At 35.7% G+C, this 14,097-nt stretch overlaps 2 protein-coding genes across 3 annotated transcripts; both read left to right on the forward strand.

Moving 5' to 3' along the window:
* Positions 1–2,726, forward strand: LOC136804138 (uncharacterized). Its single transcript, XM_067060874.1, has 2 exons — positions 1–92; positions 1,018–2,726. Exon 2 carries the CDS (start codon positions 1,199–1,201, stop codon positions 2,522–2,524), a length of 1,326 nt encoding a protein of 441 aa, XP_066916975.1. The 5' UTR covers positions 1–92; positions 1,018–1,198; the 3' UTR covers positions 2,525–2,726.
* Positions 2,727–10,017: 7,291 nt separating this feature from the next.
* LOC136804139 (uncharacterized) lies at positions 10,018–13,233 on the forward strand. Of its 2 annotated transcripts, XM_067060876.1 has the most exons (3): positions 10,018–10,120; positions 11,733–11,850; positions 12,005–13,233. In XM_067060876.1, the coding sequence occupies exon 3, from the start codon at positions 12,031–12,033 to the stop codon at positions 13,051–13,053; it is 1,023 nt and encodes a 340-aa protein (XP_066916977.1). In that variant the 5' UTR covers positions 10,018–10,120; positions 11,733–11,850; positions 12,005–12,030; the 3' UTR covers positions 13,054–13,233. The 2 variants fall into 2 exon arrangements, with proteins under 2 accessions (XP_066916977.1, XP_066916976.1); XM_067060875.1 differs by having other exon boundaries at positions 11,733–13,233.
* Positions 13,234–14,097: the final 864 nt, after the last annotated feature.

The following is a 14,097-nucleotide window of genomic DNA, read 5'->3' on the forward strand; positions in this document are numbered from 1 at the left end:
TGATGAACCACTCTAACATTACAACTTCAAATCACACGAACACCGATAGCTGTTTTCTTCACCAAGATCAAAGAATACTAATAAATTGTCTGGTAAGTTCTTTGAAGATTGAACCAAACAGGTGACAAGTCCTAGACATATGTTGCGTGACGCATTTCGGAAAATTTGAATAATGCCAATCTAAAGATATCAGCTAAAAACTGATTTTAATGTCATGGAAAACATCGAGAGCCCGGGGGGGGGGGCACTCGATTTCGAAATGACGGTATGTGCCGCGAAAAATCTGCTTTTCAAAATCGTACCCTTACAGTGCAGTTCAATCTGGCTGAAAAGGTACCCTTTTAGTGCATTTTCTCTTGCGAATCACCTAACCCTTATAGTTCACTATATTTCTCAGCTGTAAATCTGCGTGAAAGAAGAAGCTTCGGAAATTTTCTGTTTCAAAGAAAAACTGAGAAAGTTATTCTTGTCGGCTGTAATTATCAGACAATAGAAAGTTTTTCAAACAAACGAGAAGTAAAAACCTTTCTTTTTAACAATTAATTTGAATTTGTTTTAAAATTGCAGTGCAATCTCACAGAAACACACCCTTAAATTTTGGGATGCTGAAAAACCCCACTCTTAAGCGCAGCACATGACGTAGGCCAGATCATATGAGTGCCCCCCCCCCCCTGGGATCGAGAGAAGCAGAAAAGTAAGATCCAAATGATGTTATTATTGAAAAACGACGATAGGTTTCTAAAACACACGATACCAGTAGTTGGAAATAAATCGACCTTACGCCTGAAAAAAGTAGTCAGTCGGACTTGGGGATGGGTTGAACAACAAGTGAAAGTGAAAAAACGTAGAGGGGTTCTTTATTTCATGTAGCTTATTTTCGACATTTCAAAGAACGATGACGTCATCAGTTGGTATTGATGCAGGAGTTGTCATTAAAAATACCAATTCAAATTTGGTACCACTAGCAGAATTTCCAGTCAATTAGATATAATATTTCGAAATATTTATTTCTTACAGTTTGGAGTATCTGGTGGTATCAGCTGTCTTTGGATTCTTATAAACTACTTGGTGACAAGATCAAAACTAATTTTGGTATCAAACATTAAACAATCGATTCGGCTAAAGCGATGTCAACAAATTGGTATAATTGCAACCATAGTGTGTTTTGTTTTTATCGTCTGTGATCTGCCTAGAAGATATGTGTGAAACAATGAAAAGTGCGGGAAAATATCAGAAATATGAAGGATTCTTACAGTATGCATTGTTTTGCTCTAGTCTCACTCTCTTCATCTACTTCACCTACATTTTTCTGAGGAATTGTGTTCAGCTTCAAAAAAGACGAAAAAGACCAATTAAAGACAGTTCTTCTATTTTATCAAAATTAAAACATGTCGATAGTGATATACCATGGCCTGATGAAATCGAAAGCAAATGGTTCCAAACAAAACAAAACTTGGAACCGATCCTTCGAAATATAAAGTCAAGTTTTGTCATACCATTGCAACCATCAGAATTAACTTCTATTCTCACGGGGAGTTCAATGGAACGTTTCAATGTACCTCTAGATTTTATGGACGATAAATATTTCGGAAATTCTCGACACCTAGGCAGTGGACATGCTTTATTAAGTGATCACGATCTAATGATCTACAATGGTTATGAAGAAGCAAGTTTCAATGCAGAAAGTTACTACTTCATAGAAACGCAGTGTGACAATTTATCTCCTGGGTTTGTGAATGTTATTCGGAACCAAACAAACTCAAGAGTATCAGGGAAGGAGATCGTTGAAAAGGTCTATGATTCGGTTATGAACACGAAAATTAAGACATTGCAGGGCTTTCGCATATTAACAAGAAATAAAACGTGGAAATTTATGATGGATAAAAATATAAGCTACATTAAGAAATCAGGCCCTGCAGTATGCATCAATTATTATATGCCTTTCTGTCCGATCATACGCGCTGATATAACTTTCGGTATACAATGCACAGGGGAATGGCCTCCTACATCTGATTGGCCCACACGGTCACGTGCATGGCCGGACGAAACTGTAGTTGATTTCATCGTTAAACAAGGTTTTCATTTAGTTCCCAAATCTCAACCAGACGATATAGAAGGGGCCACGTGGAGATATTCGTTTTCAACTGCTGAAGTTGTTTTATCAAAATGGATATCACCGGTGGCGAGAAAATGTTTCGTCGCTTTAAAAATTATTGGTAAGGATTTTTTGAAACCAAGGTGTAAGAGTTTCAAGTCATATTTTTTGAAAATGATTTTCTATAATGTGTTGGAAAAAACAGACGAAAATAAATGGGTCGAAGCAAATATGGAGAGTTGTTTTCATTTATTGCTAGATGGTGTTATTAAAAGCATTGAGTATGAAAACTGTCCACATTACTGGATTCCTGAAATCAACTTGTTCAAAAATTTCACCAGTAATGACTTCAAAGCCCTTAAGGAAATCTTGGTGGAAATAAAACAAAGCCCTCAGAGTTACATTCAATGTCTTATGAAGGGAGTTTAGGCCATATGACAAAAGAACTTATTTAAAACTCTGTGGTCAAAGCAAAATTTCCCCCCTTAGTCGAAACATAGTCACTATAAAAACACTGGTCTGGAAGGCTTTTGTCTCTTTTTATTGTTAAAAGATGGAGCTGATGTACCAAAATCGATTTATTTTGCAAACTTTTTGATCATGTGATTAGAAAATAGACCGATCCCAAGAGGAGATTTTGATAACATAATAAAAAAATAAGTATGCAAATCGCAACTTGTCTTTTGTTTGCAACAAAAGAAAATTTAACAAAAAAGCTAAAACAATACATTGCCAGACCGGGGTTTTTTATAATGACTATGGTCGAAAAATGGAATTTACACAAATGGACCAGCAACCGAGTAATGAATTGTGTAACTTCACATATATGTGGCACAACTTAAAATCTGAACAAATTTTTATATATGACATATTTCGATTCAAGGCTTGAGAATTATTGATATTTTTTGCTGAGTTAATAGTTTTTCAGCAACTTTACCCACCTTGAAAATGTATTTTCCTGTGATCTAGACAACAAAACTTTAACAATAAACCATACCATTTTTGGATAATATTAATTCAGGGGTATCTGGCCCCGGAGTTGAATTCTTCTAAAAATATTCCCAACAAAGTGCTATCCGTCATCAGAAAACGACCAAAACGCCATTTCTCGGTAACCGGGTACATGGACCATGTTCACACGTTATTGTTCCGTTTCACTCCGGTATGATTTTCGTTACGGATCGAATGTGTTCATATTGGTTTTGGAACGCTTTGGAGCAAGAAAACGGAACAGTTCCGTTCCGATGAAAGAAGTGGAGCGAAACCATTTCAATCTGTTTTCCTTTGTAACGTCTTCTTTTTTGACGTTTCGAATTTTGACGTTCACACTTGTTTCGGAACCGTTTCGTTTCAGAACGGAACCATAACGTCTGAACATGGTCATAGTCGTAATTTAACAGGTAAACCCTATTTTCTTAATCTACTTTTCGCGATGAATCCGTTGCAGGGTTTCCAGCACTTAGGAGAAAATATTTTCCCCCGACTTTTCCAAAAAGTAGGGCCTTGTAAAGATTTCTACAGTTATTCACCATAATCTAAATGAGCCGTCGGGCGGATTGGGCGGGGTAGATTATATGAACTTTGTTTTCTATTATTATTTTTATATTTTACGGGAAGATCGAGATTAGCTCGATCCTTCTCTCACTGACCACTGTAAATATCAGACGTCTTAGATTTTATATTATGTAAAAAATTATAAACTACTACATCAATCGCTTTAATCCAACCCAATATTTTATACAGGCCTTTCCATAATCTCAAAATGTGTCAACGTGCTTTTTCCCTTGACCAAAGCAGAAATTTGCCTTCTTTTCTGACCGTTCAATACGACAGTTTCTTATATAACAAAGCAATATCATCACGATCATCCAGAACTTTTTAAAAATGGTGAAAATACTAATTGATAACAGAAACGTCAGAAGCTATAACCTTTGAATCAGGCAAACTAAAGCTAGCAAAATTAACGTTACAAATATAAATCTCGTTAGCCAGATTTTTTCTATGAAGATGAAAGTTAAATGAAAAGTTTAAGGGAAATTTGAGAAATAAGGCCTCTACATTGTTGGAAAATACACCAAAATTAAGGAATTCAGGCAAAAAATTTATAATCATGGGAACAACCAGGAAGAAAAATATTTAAAAAACTTCAAGGAACCATCTTTGGAAAAGTTATTGGGGAAAAAGCTATCATTTGTGTTTGTAAATCATCAAGGCCCTTATCCATTTCATTTTGTCTTCTCCTCAGAACATTAGTAGTCTTAGTGATTAATGGCCCATTTTCTCCCTCGCTGGCTAGATTGATAAAATCACCGTTAGGCGATTTGCAAGTCTTTTGATGGTTCCAGCCCATTTTTCAGGTGCTCCCCCCCCAATGATTTAGGTTCTCCCTAAAAATTGCGAGTTAGGTATACTCATGAACCTGAAAATCTGCTTTATGTTGAAAGGCGCCCTGACTAACCGAGAATTTTAGAAAGAGTTGTTGTAGCCACGAATCACAATAAAAATGGATTTAAACAAAGTTGAAATTGTAAAATACAAGCTCATTGATCTCTTTATTGTCTGTACACAGACCCAGTTTCTACGGCTATTTTCAAAATTCATTGCCGTAGAGGGTGTGTTGTCATTGTCTTTTCTTACTTGAGATTTTTCAAACTGACCGCTGCGATGGAGTGTTGGCGAGAGAGGGAAGACGATGAGAGAAGTGTTGCTATTTATAAATCATACTTCATCGCAGAGGTCTCCGTACGGGAATTTTTTATCGAACAGACAATGCGCACAGAGTGTACTACGAAGCGATAAACGTGAGATACACTCTGGTACAGAGTAATCGCTCTATCGAGAAGGTCTCTTTTCCTTAAACGTATCTTTTGCTTTACTCTTTTGCTTAATTGCTTTATATGACAAGAATTAAATCTGTTTTCCCTGACGTTCCACGACTTTCACGAAAATAATTCTGACATTTCCCTGATTTTCTTCACTTTCTCTTTATTTTCCAATAAAGCTTATTTTTCCAGGTATTCCAGGTTTTTCCAGACCGCTGGCAACCCTGCGTTGGTAGAAGTATCAAAAATTTGATTTTCAGACTTCGAAAAAATCGTTTGTAAAGGGGGGGGGGGGGCTTGATAAACTCGATTAACTAAAAGTCGATTTTACTAGGAAAGTGCAGGAAATTTGAGAGGTATTTTTGATCCATTCCACACCCGATTAGTCGCAAATATCAAAGATTTACCCAGATCTAAAGGGTACCCTACGAAAACCGGTTTTAAGGTCTTTAATTTCAGATGCTGGTCCAAAGAAATAAGCCTAAATTTGTATTTTGGATCTCCCTTTCTTTAATATTTTGGAGGATGCCACCACCCCCTTAAGAAAGGGGCGTACGAACTATGATTATATTTAGACAGAGTGCGCCAAAAAAGTATTGTTTTTGATGAATTTTGTCATTTTGAATGGGTTTTGGGGTCAGTTTTCTTAACACAACTTTTGATTGACTGAACTGATTTCAAGTTTTATATACCAAAATTTTAAAAAGCTAAGCCATTCTCTATATTGTTAACCGGTTACTTTTTCGAAGCGGGCTACATGGCTTTTTGCGCAATGCAATTGGTTCTTTTCGCATGACGACGGGCCTACATTGTCCAGAGTTGCCCGTCGTTAGGAAAATTCATTGTGACGTCACTTTTTCAAAGGAAAATGAACAATGCGTTGACATCATTTCTCTCATTTTTTATTTCTGACGTCAGAAATTATAGCAATTTTCTATCTCTTTTCGCTTGTTTTTTCTGCTTTATTTCGCTATTTTTCCTGGATAAAGCGCTAATAATCAATCAAAGTTGAAGGAAACGGTTAACAAATACAATAATGACCGGTTTTTTTCGGGCAAGCTCGGTCGTTACTTGACCTCGGGCAATATTTCTCAGTACAGCCCTCACTAACCGGTCATTATTGTATTAGAATAAAACAGAAAGAACCAACAAAAAATTTCACAATATCTTGAAAAACATGTATACTTTTCTCTGGTGAAAATAGAGATTGATGCAAAATTGGTATGAAAAGTTTAAAATTTTCATCAAAAGAAAGCTCCGTGCTTCATGTGTTGTAATACTACATCAGTCTTTTTTTTGAGCCGACACTAAGTAAACACTGGCCCCTTTTACGCCAACGCTTCATTCGCCACTGGTAGTCTTAAACTTACAACAAATAGGGCCCTAGGATCATAAATAACACCAAAATCTATGAAATTCTCTAAATTCGTATTAAACGGTCAAGATAGCATGAGGGTCTGTATCAAAAGCATCAATTTTTTTATCTGAATCCATTCATAAAACATACGAGTTTAGTCACGTGGTTCCAAAATTTACGAGACTTTTCAGTTTTACTTGGAAAGGCTACTAATCCGACTATTGAGAATATCATCATTTGAACCTTAGTTTAAACTTAGTTTAACTTTACCTAGTAAAATTTCATCAGAATTTCATGCTTAAAAATAGTTTTTGTCCAGCCGACTGATTTAGCAGATGTTGTGTTATGCTCTTTAGTGTTATAACAATTAAGGGTTATCTGTGTGTTTCTAAACTTTGTAATTCGTATCTGATAGACCTGTCCCAAAAATTGGCGTTTCTGGGACCCTTAGAGAGACTTTTCTCAAAATTTGGGATTTTTACTCGATTTTTGTCCAAATTTTGGAAAATCACGACCCTTTGAGAGAGACTCAATTTTCTTTTTAATGGTTTTGTACCCCTTTGAGAGACTTTCGAGGGTGTGAAAAAGAGACATTTACGGCTCGCACATACCCGACACCCATTTTGCCTAAGTATCCCCCCCCCGGACCTGTCCAGATACCCCACTTATGAAGGCCCGACGAAAAATAATCATAACCTACCTTTAATAAAGTCGACGACACCAATTCACTTCACAACATCAAAATTTTAGTTGGGCCAACTCAATAATACTGAAGAATCCAATACAATGTCATTTGGTCATATTTCAGCTGTCATTTTCTCGCTATTCCAACTTGAAAAAACCACTAAAAATGAACGAATAAATGAAAATGATTATCACAAACTCTTTCCCCCAATAACTTATAATCTCGTGTTAAATAAAAATGAACACGCAAGCTCGTACTTAGCCTGTACCAAACTCTTCTTCGCTGACTGAAAAGAAAACGTTGATTTTAAAGCAGCACTTCAAAGCAGATTGTTGATTTCTCAACGTAACTCGAGAAGTTTGGTTTGTTACTGTTAGGCAATATTCGTGTCTCTGCGGTGGAGCGTAGCATACAATATAGCTTAATTGGAGTGACGTTACATCTAACGCATCAATGCAATGGTATCTTTCATATTTTTTAAAAAGCACTCCTACGCTTTGTTTTCTTGGATTTTTTATGGGCAAAAGACTGACGTCATCCCTTGGGACCCGAAATTGGACGAAAATTCAAGAACCCAAAACCACTTATATCATTGGAAAGCTCTCGAAAAAACAGTAAAAAGAACTTAATATTGTTCAGAAATATATATACCTTTTGGAAAACAGCTTGAACTTTTACTGGCTATCATTTTGCCATTTTGTCATGTCTTCATATCGTTTTTCCACACGTTTCAATGGGTTCCTGGGAATTAAAGAAATTAAGTTAAAAAAAAGTGAAATAACATAGAAAATAGGAGGTCAATATCCCGTATTTGCGAAAGAAAATGTTCTTCTCTATGAAAGAAATACCTATTTTCTGTACTTTAAAGAGGCCCCCCCCCAAGCAGTTTTCGTGATGATGTGATAGGGACTTTATTGCAGCGTGATTACGTGATTTGGAATTCTTTCTTCGCGATTGCATGATGAGAGGTCAAAACGTGATTGTGATTTGAAAGATTTTTGAGCCGTAAATAACGAAATATTTCCCCTCAAAAATACAAGATATTTTCCTTTGAAAACAAAAAACAAAAACAAATTATATCGCAATAAATCCTGAAAATTCCCACCCAATAGTTCCCTTGAGCGCAGCAATGTCAACAGATTAAGCAGATTTTCATATCCAGAAGACAACAAAGGGCTGGACAAAAGAAGGATTGACGAAGTTTGATCAACAAAACCCATAAAACTGGTGGTGATATTGAGCGCATTCCTGGACGACACGGCCCCGTACGACTAGAACTTAAGAAATTGCAGAAGAACTTGAAAAATAGATTTGTAGCCAAGGGGAACAGCCAGCTACACACAAAAGTACCCTGTATTTCTACGTTTTTTCAGCATTTCAGTTAATTCCACTCTATTTCATTGGGAATTTAAATTTTTGGTCGTAAGATTTAAGTCTCTTTGTGAAAACTAAGAGTTAAAATTCTACATTCCAGAAGTAAATAACAGCACTTAAACATCATCTGTGGTGTTTATAATATTGCAGGGAAATCCCCTTTGTATCAAATATTTTGTCCAACATTGTACTTGACACCATTAAATTGTGAAAGCATGACCCCCGTCACCAATATTTTGCAAAGTATTTTTTTTTTACTTTGAAAAATCTTATATATACCGTTTAGAGGGGTGAAATAAGGGCAAAAAGTCGAAAATTTTCTTCGTCGCCCAACCATGGTGGGCGACATATTTTTTTGGCCCCCTCAATTCGATGCACACGCCGGGGGCCATGTAAAGTTCTTGAAATTCAGAAACTTAAGATTCAGTATTGATTGTTCTTAGATTGTTCTTCGCTTTTTAGCCTCGTTGTTCTTATAAAATTTGTTCATACAAAAAGGAAAAGCCCCCAAAAGAGGTCAAAAATGGCTTAAATTTACGTCACGAGCCTCATGGCTGAAACTTTACGGGTGATTAGTACAACAACTTTTGACCTCTCTTTTGGGCTCATGGAGATCAAAGAGACCGCTAGTGTTCTTTTTTGACAGTTTTCGATACGGCGAACAAGTTGAGGATGGTTAAAATTCTGAGGCTTATGACCTAATAAAAATGGCAACGATCGAAAAGAAGATGGAAGACATCATTGAGAAGAAAGGAGAAAATAGATCACAAAGCTACGCAGCAGTCGCGTCGAGGCAAATCGAGAAAAACATAGAAAACGTACTTCGAAGGGAAAAACAGGAGGAACGACAGATTCAATCCACGGCGTGCAATCTAATTCTTCATGGTGTTGGTGAATCCACTGAAGATTCAGAGGAGTCAACCAAAATCTACGACGAAGAATATCTAAATGAAAAAGTCTTACCTAAGAAACTAAGCTTAAGGAATATAAAGATTGAAGAAACTCAAAGAATCGGAAAATTTTCGAAGGAAAAGGAAGATGAAAAACGCTATCGACCAATAAAAGTCCGATTTGCAAACGAAGAAGACAAAAATACAGTGTTAAGAGCAATCACTAAAGGAGAAAGATTGCCCTTCCGTGTGACAGAAGATCTTACGAAAAGTGAAAGGAAGACAATCAAAGAGTGGTGTATGAAAGCCCAAGAAATGAACACGTCACTAAAGGATGCAAACTTTAAATTCAAAGTCAGGGGGAGCCCTAGGAAAAAACTCTATCTTAAGAAAATTGTAAACCGAACAAAGAGCGGTTCATAGAGGCCCATGTGCTCGCACGGTGGCCTGCGAACTTGTATAGCATTATTATAAAAAGACCAACAGCTCTCAAACTATACATTAACAGTCGAAGGCAGTTTCTGACATGCCTTAATACAATAAGCCTCTTACCTAGCAACAAAGATGACGTCATTTTATTTGATATGATCTGTTTTGTTTATGCAATAATCATACAGTTTATTTAATTAGTTATTGATCTAAAACGAGATAGAAGGATTAAGATTGTTAAAAAGAGTATACAGATAGAGTAATAGGGTTACCATAATGGTATCTTAGAATAAAAATTAAAAAGATTGCAAGCTACCAAGATTACAGTTCTAATGTTTTTAAATAAGAGTGATATTGTTTGCCTACTCATCAATCATAGTTCACAAGCTTTTTCACATTGGTCTGGCACGGATGTGGAGCAAGATTGGTCAGAAAGAAGAAAAGAAAAACATTTATATCAGCATATAGGTAGGTAAGGGAAATTAAGGCAGTCAGATAGAGAGATGCTATGCCCAATGGTAAAACTTCAAATTAATTCGCTGGAGGATAGAATCAAGTAAAGCAGGGCCAAATTTGGAGGTTCTTGGATCACTCGTGTCGTTGACCAAAAAATTGTCAAAAAACGGTCAAAATCTTAATAAAGTTAATTTTTGTCAAATTTTTGCATTTTTTTGACTTTTTGACTTAAAATCTCACTGGAAAGACTCACTTTTGATTTTTTTTGCTTGACCATGAAGCCCAATCCAATTCCTGCGTTAGACCGATTAGAACGATTTCTAACTCAAATTGGGCATACAGGAGGGCTCCTACATAGCCCATGTCTGATATATACGACATTGGGCTCTTCCAGAAAAAATCCGTTCATGGGGGGTGGAGGATATTATTTTTTTCATGAATCACCCCTGGACATTTTGATATTTAACCCCTGGACACGGGTTATACCCCTGGACAAACATCAAATCAACCCCGTGGACACAAAAAAATACCCCTGGACAATGGAATTTACCCCCTGGACATTGCTATTTTTTGGTATTTTTTCAATACCCTGGACAATTCATCCTCCACCCCCCATGAACAGATTTTTTCTGGAAGAGCCCATTGGCACTTAAAGGGTTAAGCAAGTTTCGGAAAAGCCTTTTTTTATAAATTGCTGAGATGGTAGAACTTTTAACTGATTTTCATTAGTTTTTATTTGATTTTTTCCGGAAACAGAGACACAGGCGACACAATGGTTTGATCGGATAAGAATAATTTTACAGAAAACGCGTTTAAATTTGTTATGAAACCGAAGTGTTTAGTATATCACGTATTGAAGCTATTTATTCAGTCGGCAACACGACCGAGTTTATGTATTGTGTTTTTCACGTCGACGGAGACGGTAAGGTTCTAATTTGACTAGGTCATCACTTTTACCGTCCTCGATTTTGCGGGTCATCCCAAATCGCTTTAATCGCTTTACCGTCCTCAAAAGTGCAAATACATAAACTCGCTACTGTATCGGAACGGCCAGCAGAACTTGCATCGCATGAATCATTTTCAAAACAGGCTAGGAATATTGCCCGTTAGAGTTTTATTTTTACATAAGTGTTCCCGTTTCATATCAGGACGGTGTCTACCTATTGTTATATTGTGCTAATATAAGCAAAAAATGATTTTCTATTCCTTTTTCTGACTATCTTGCCCCACATCTGTGTCAATCCAATGTAAAGAAGCTTGTGAATTAAAATCGATGAGTAAGAAAACGGTATCACTCTTATTTAAAAACAAAACCTTTAAGGCAATACTTGTCATTTGGTTATAGTGTTACCGGTTGTACTTTGCGTGAAAACCGTGTTATCTCGAAATTTTTGGTATGGTGCACTTTAAAGGAAATCACTAAATAAAGTAAACTCTCGCTTATTCGAGCTTCTATTATTCCAATCTTTCTATAATTCGAACATGTTATCAGTCATGAGAGAAACACTATTAAACTGCTTTCTATAATTTCAATCTCTCTGCAATTCGAACGCAGAAGATTCCCCGTTCAAGTTAGAATAGGCGAGAGACAACAACTGTACCACGCCTTTTTATTTCATTCCAGGAACCAATATTAGAATTATCAACGGAAAAAAATCAAAGGAGGGCGACCAAAAGTATTTGATTCATCAACAACTGCAAAAAAGTTTGTATCAACGAAGATGCGATCCTTCACAAACGTGGTAATCATTATATTGATATTGATAATTTACAATGTCGCATTCACCACACAAATAGATTTCACAAATTTGAAATGCACGGATCGTCGAAATGTCACTGTCATGATTAATTCTTTAGATTGGTTACAAGCTGAGAAGATTTTATTCTATATTTCAGAATTAGTTTTCACAGAAGAGTGCTTCATGATTAATTTATATCTTAATGAGGAAGAGCGCATAGTTCAACTAAGGAAAGATACAAATCTTAACAATATCGAAAGGAACTTCTTACTCAAAGAAATAAATGGAGAAGGAAAATTTATGTTCACAGCAAATTTTATTGCACCGTTAGAGGAACACAGAGTTATTCGAGTTATCGATAATCTTCGGAACGAGAAAATCCAAGGAAATGGATCAATGAAGCAGTCATTCGTTTACTTAACAGACCATACCAATCAAGAGAAAATTTACTCAAGTCTGAGATACCTCCAAGATGAAATGTCCTGGGATATTATTATCTACTGTCGAAGTTATCTGTGTCCATTTCAAGGATGGATAGCACCACACAGACTTATATTCTTCCAACAAGAACGCGCTTTTCAGGCGAGTGAATACAAAAACTTAATCGATGTAATCAAAGAACCAAACTACGACAGATATAAATTCTACCAAGCCTTAAAACTCGAACCAGAATTCTTCAACGAAACATGTCTTCAAAACGTCAACAAAATTCATATTGCAATGAAATACAATCAAGAGCTATATCTTCCTTTAGCATTGCGAATTGTTAAGCGAGAAAACGAGAGAAGAAAACAAACCAATTCTACCATGAATCCACTTGAGATTATCTTTTACTCGAATCATATGTCTGATACACGATCTTGGGACGCTATTTTGGATAATTTACAACCCAAAGGTCAAAATGTCAAATTATTCGGAACATGGACAAGGCATCCCTTATACGTCCGCAATAATTACTGGTACAATACTAAGCCAAATTATTCGGATTATTATGTTCCAGGAGAATTTTATTTCAATATTCTTGGAGGTCAACTTTCGTCATTTGATTGTGAGTTTTTCCGAGGTTTTATAAGCATGCAGAAGGTATATCGGATTGAGCAGTCTCCAAGAACTGATAGATGTTTCGATCGAGTCAAAGTACCAATGTTTGAAAAACCTGATGAACTTTATGGACTGATAAATAAATTTCTCTGTAAACACGGTTAACTCTCTCTCTCTCTAATTCGAACACGAATCTGATCGAATGAAATTGATGGAAATCTAATACTTTTGAATAATAGAAAACATTTAACATTAAAGAGTTTCTGTAAGTTCGAATTATAGAAAGATTTGAATGAAAGAGGTTTAGGATTACGCGTCCAGCGTAGTATATATGTTAATGGAAATAAAGTTAGACTAAATTTTCACTAAATCTTAATTGTCAAACTACTGACTAAATCCTACTGAGATCTTCCCAAAAGTTTCCTTTATCTAATGATAATATTTGATTTTTTGAAAAGGAAGCCTCCAAAGTATTGAAGACATTGATCGAAGTTCAGATTGAAAATCTAAAAAAATTCTACAGCTATACTAAGTCAAAAAAAATTCTAACAAAACAAAAGAAAATATTACTTGAACTATATTGAGTATAATGACAAACTAAAGCCCATTATTTTAAGTGTAGTGTGCACTAATCTTTGTTTGCTTGCCAGTTTTTCAACGAATGCTTCAATTTAAACATATTTTATCATATTTCTAAGATAATTCATAGCACTTGAATTGCTGGTGAAATTATTGAAAAAGTTTTAGAAAATGAACTTCTTATCCTTTGGTGCTGGAAACTTCACCCTCCACAGAGGTACTACTGTTCACAAACAATGGATAACGGTCTACATTCTGAGGCCTATAAGTTTCTATACAATAGTTTTATGTTAAAAAATAATCGTACATCCGAAATAAGGAGGCTTCAAAGCAGCTCTGTACCAAGAATTAAGTTTTTGGCCTCAAAGGATAAAAAGTTAATTTGTTTCGTCTTCATTTTTCCTCTTCGATTTCTTTTTTTTTTCGAGAAATTATAGTACTCTGAATTATCTTTTCAACGGTATATCTTATGTTAGAATTGAAGCATTCATTGAAAAAAAACAAGCTAAACAAAGATTAGTGCAAATTTAAAGCAAATGGACTTAAAATTTTGGATCCCTTTCGACTAAATTTGTTTTTATAACAAACAAAAAATATAAGGGCATCCAGATAGAGAAAAATTCGAATGCT

Source organism: Clytia hemisphaerica, unplaced genomic scaffold, assembly GCF_902728285.1.
Source record: "Clytia hemisphaerica strain Z4C2 unplaced genomic scaffold, Clytia hemisphaerica genome assembly, whole genome shotgun sequence".
Taxonomy (NCBI): domain Eukaryota; kingdom Metazoa; phylum Cnidaria; class Hydrozoa; order Leptothecata; family Clytiidae; genus Clytia; species Clytia hemisphaerica.

What these genes read in the sequence shown, in the direction of transcription:
- LOC136804138 (XM_067060874.1), top strand. Translation starts at nt 1,199, where the DNA reads ATGTGTGAAACAATGAAAAGTGCGGGAAAATATCAGAAATATGAAGGA.
- LOC136804139 (XM_067060875.1), top strand. Translation starts at nt 11,830, where the DNA reads ATGCGATCCTTCACAAACGTGGTAATCATTATATTGATATTGATAATT.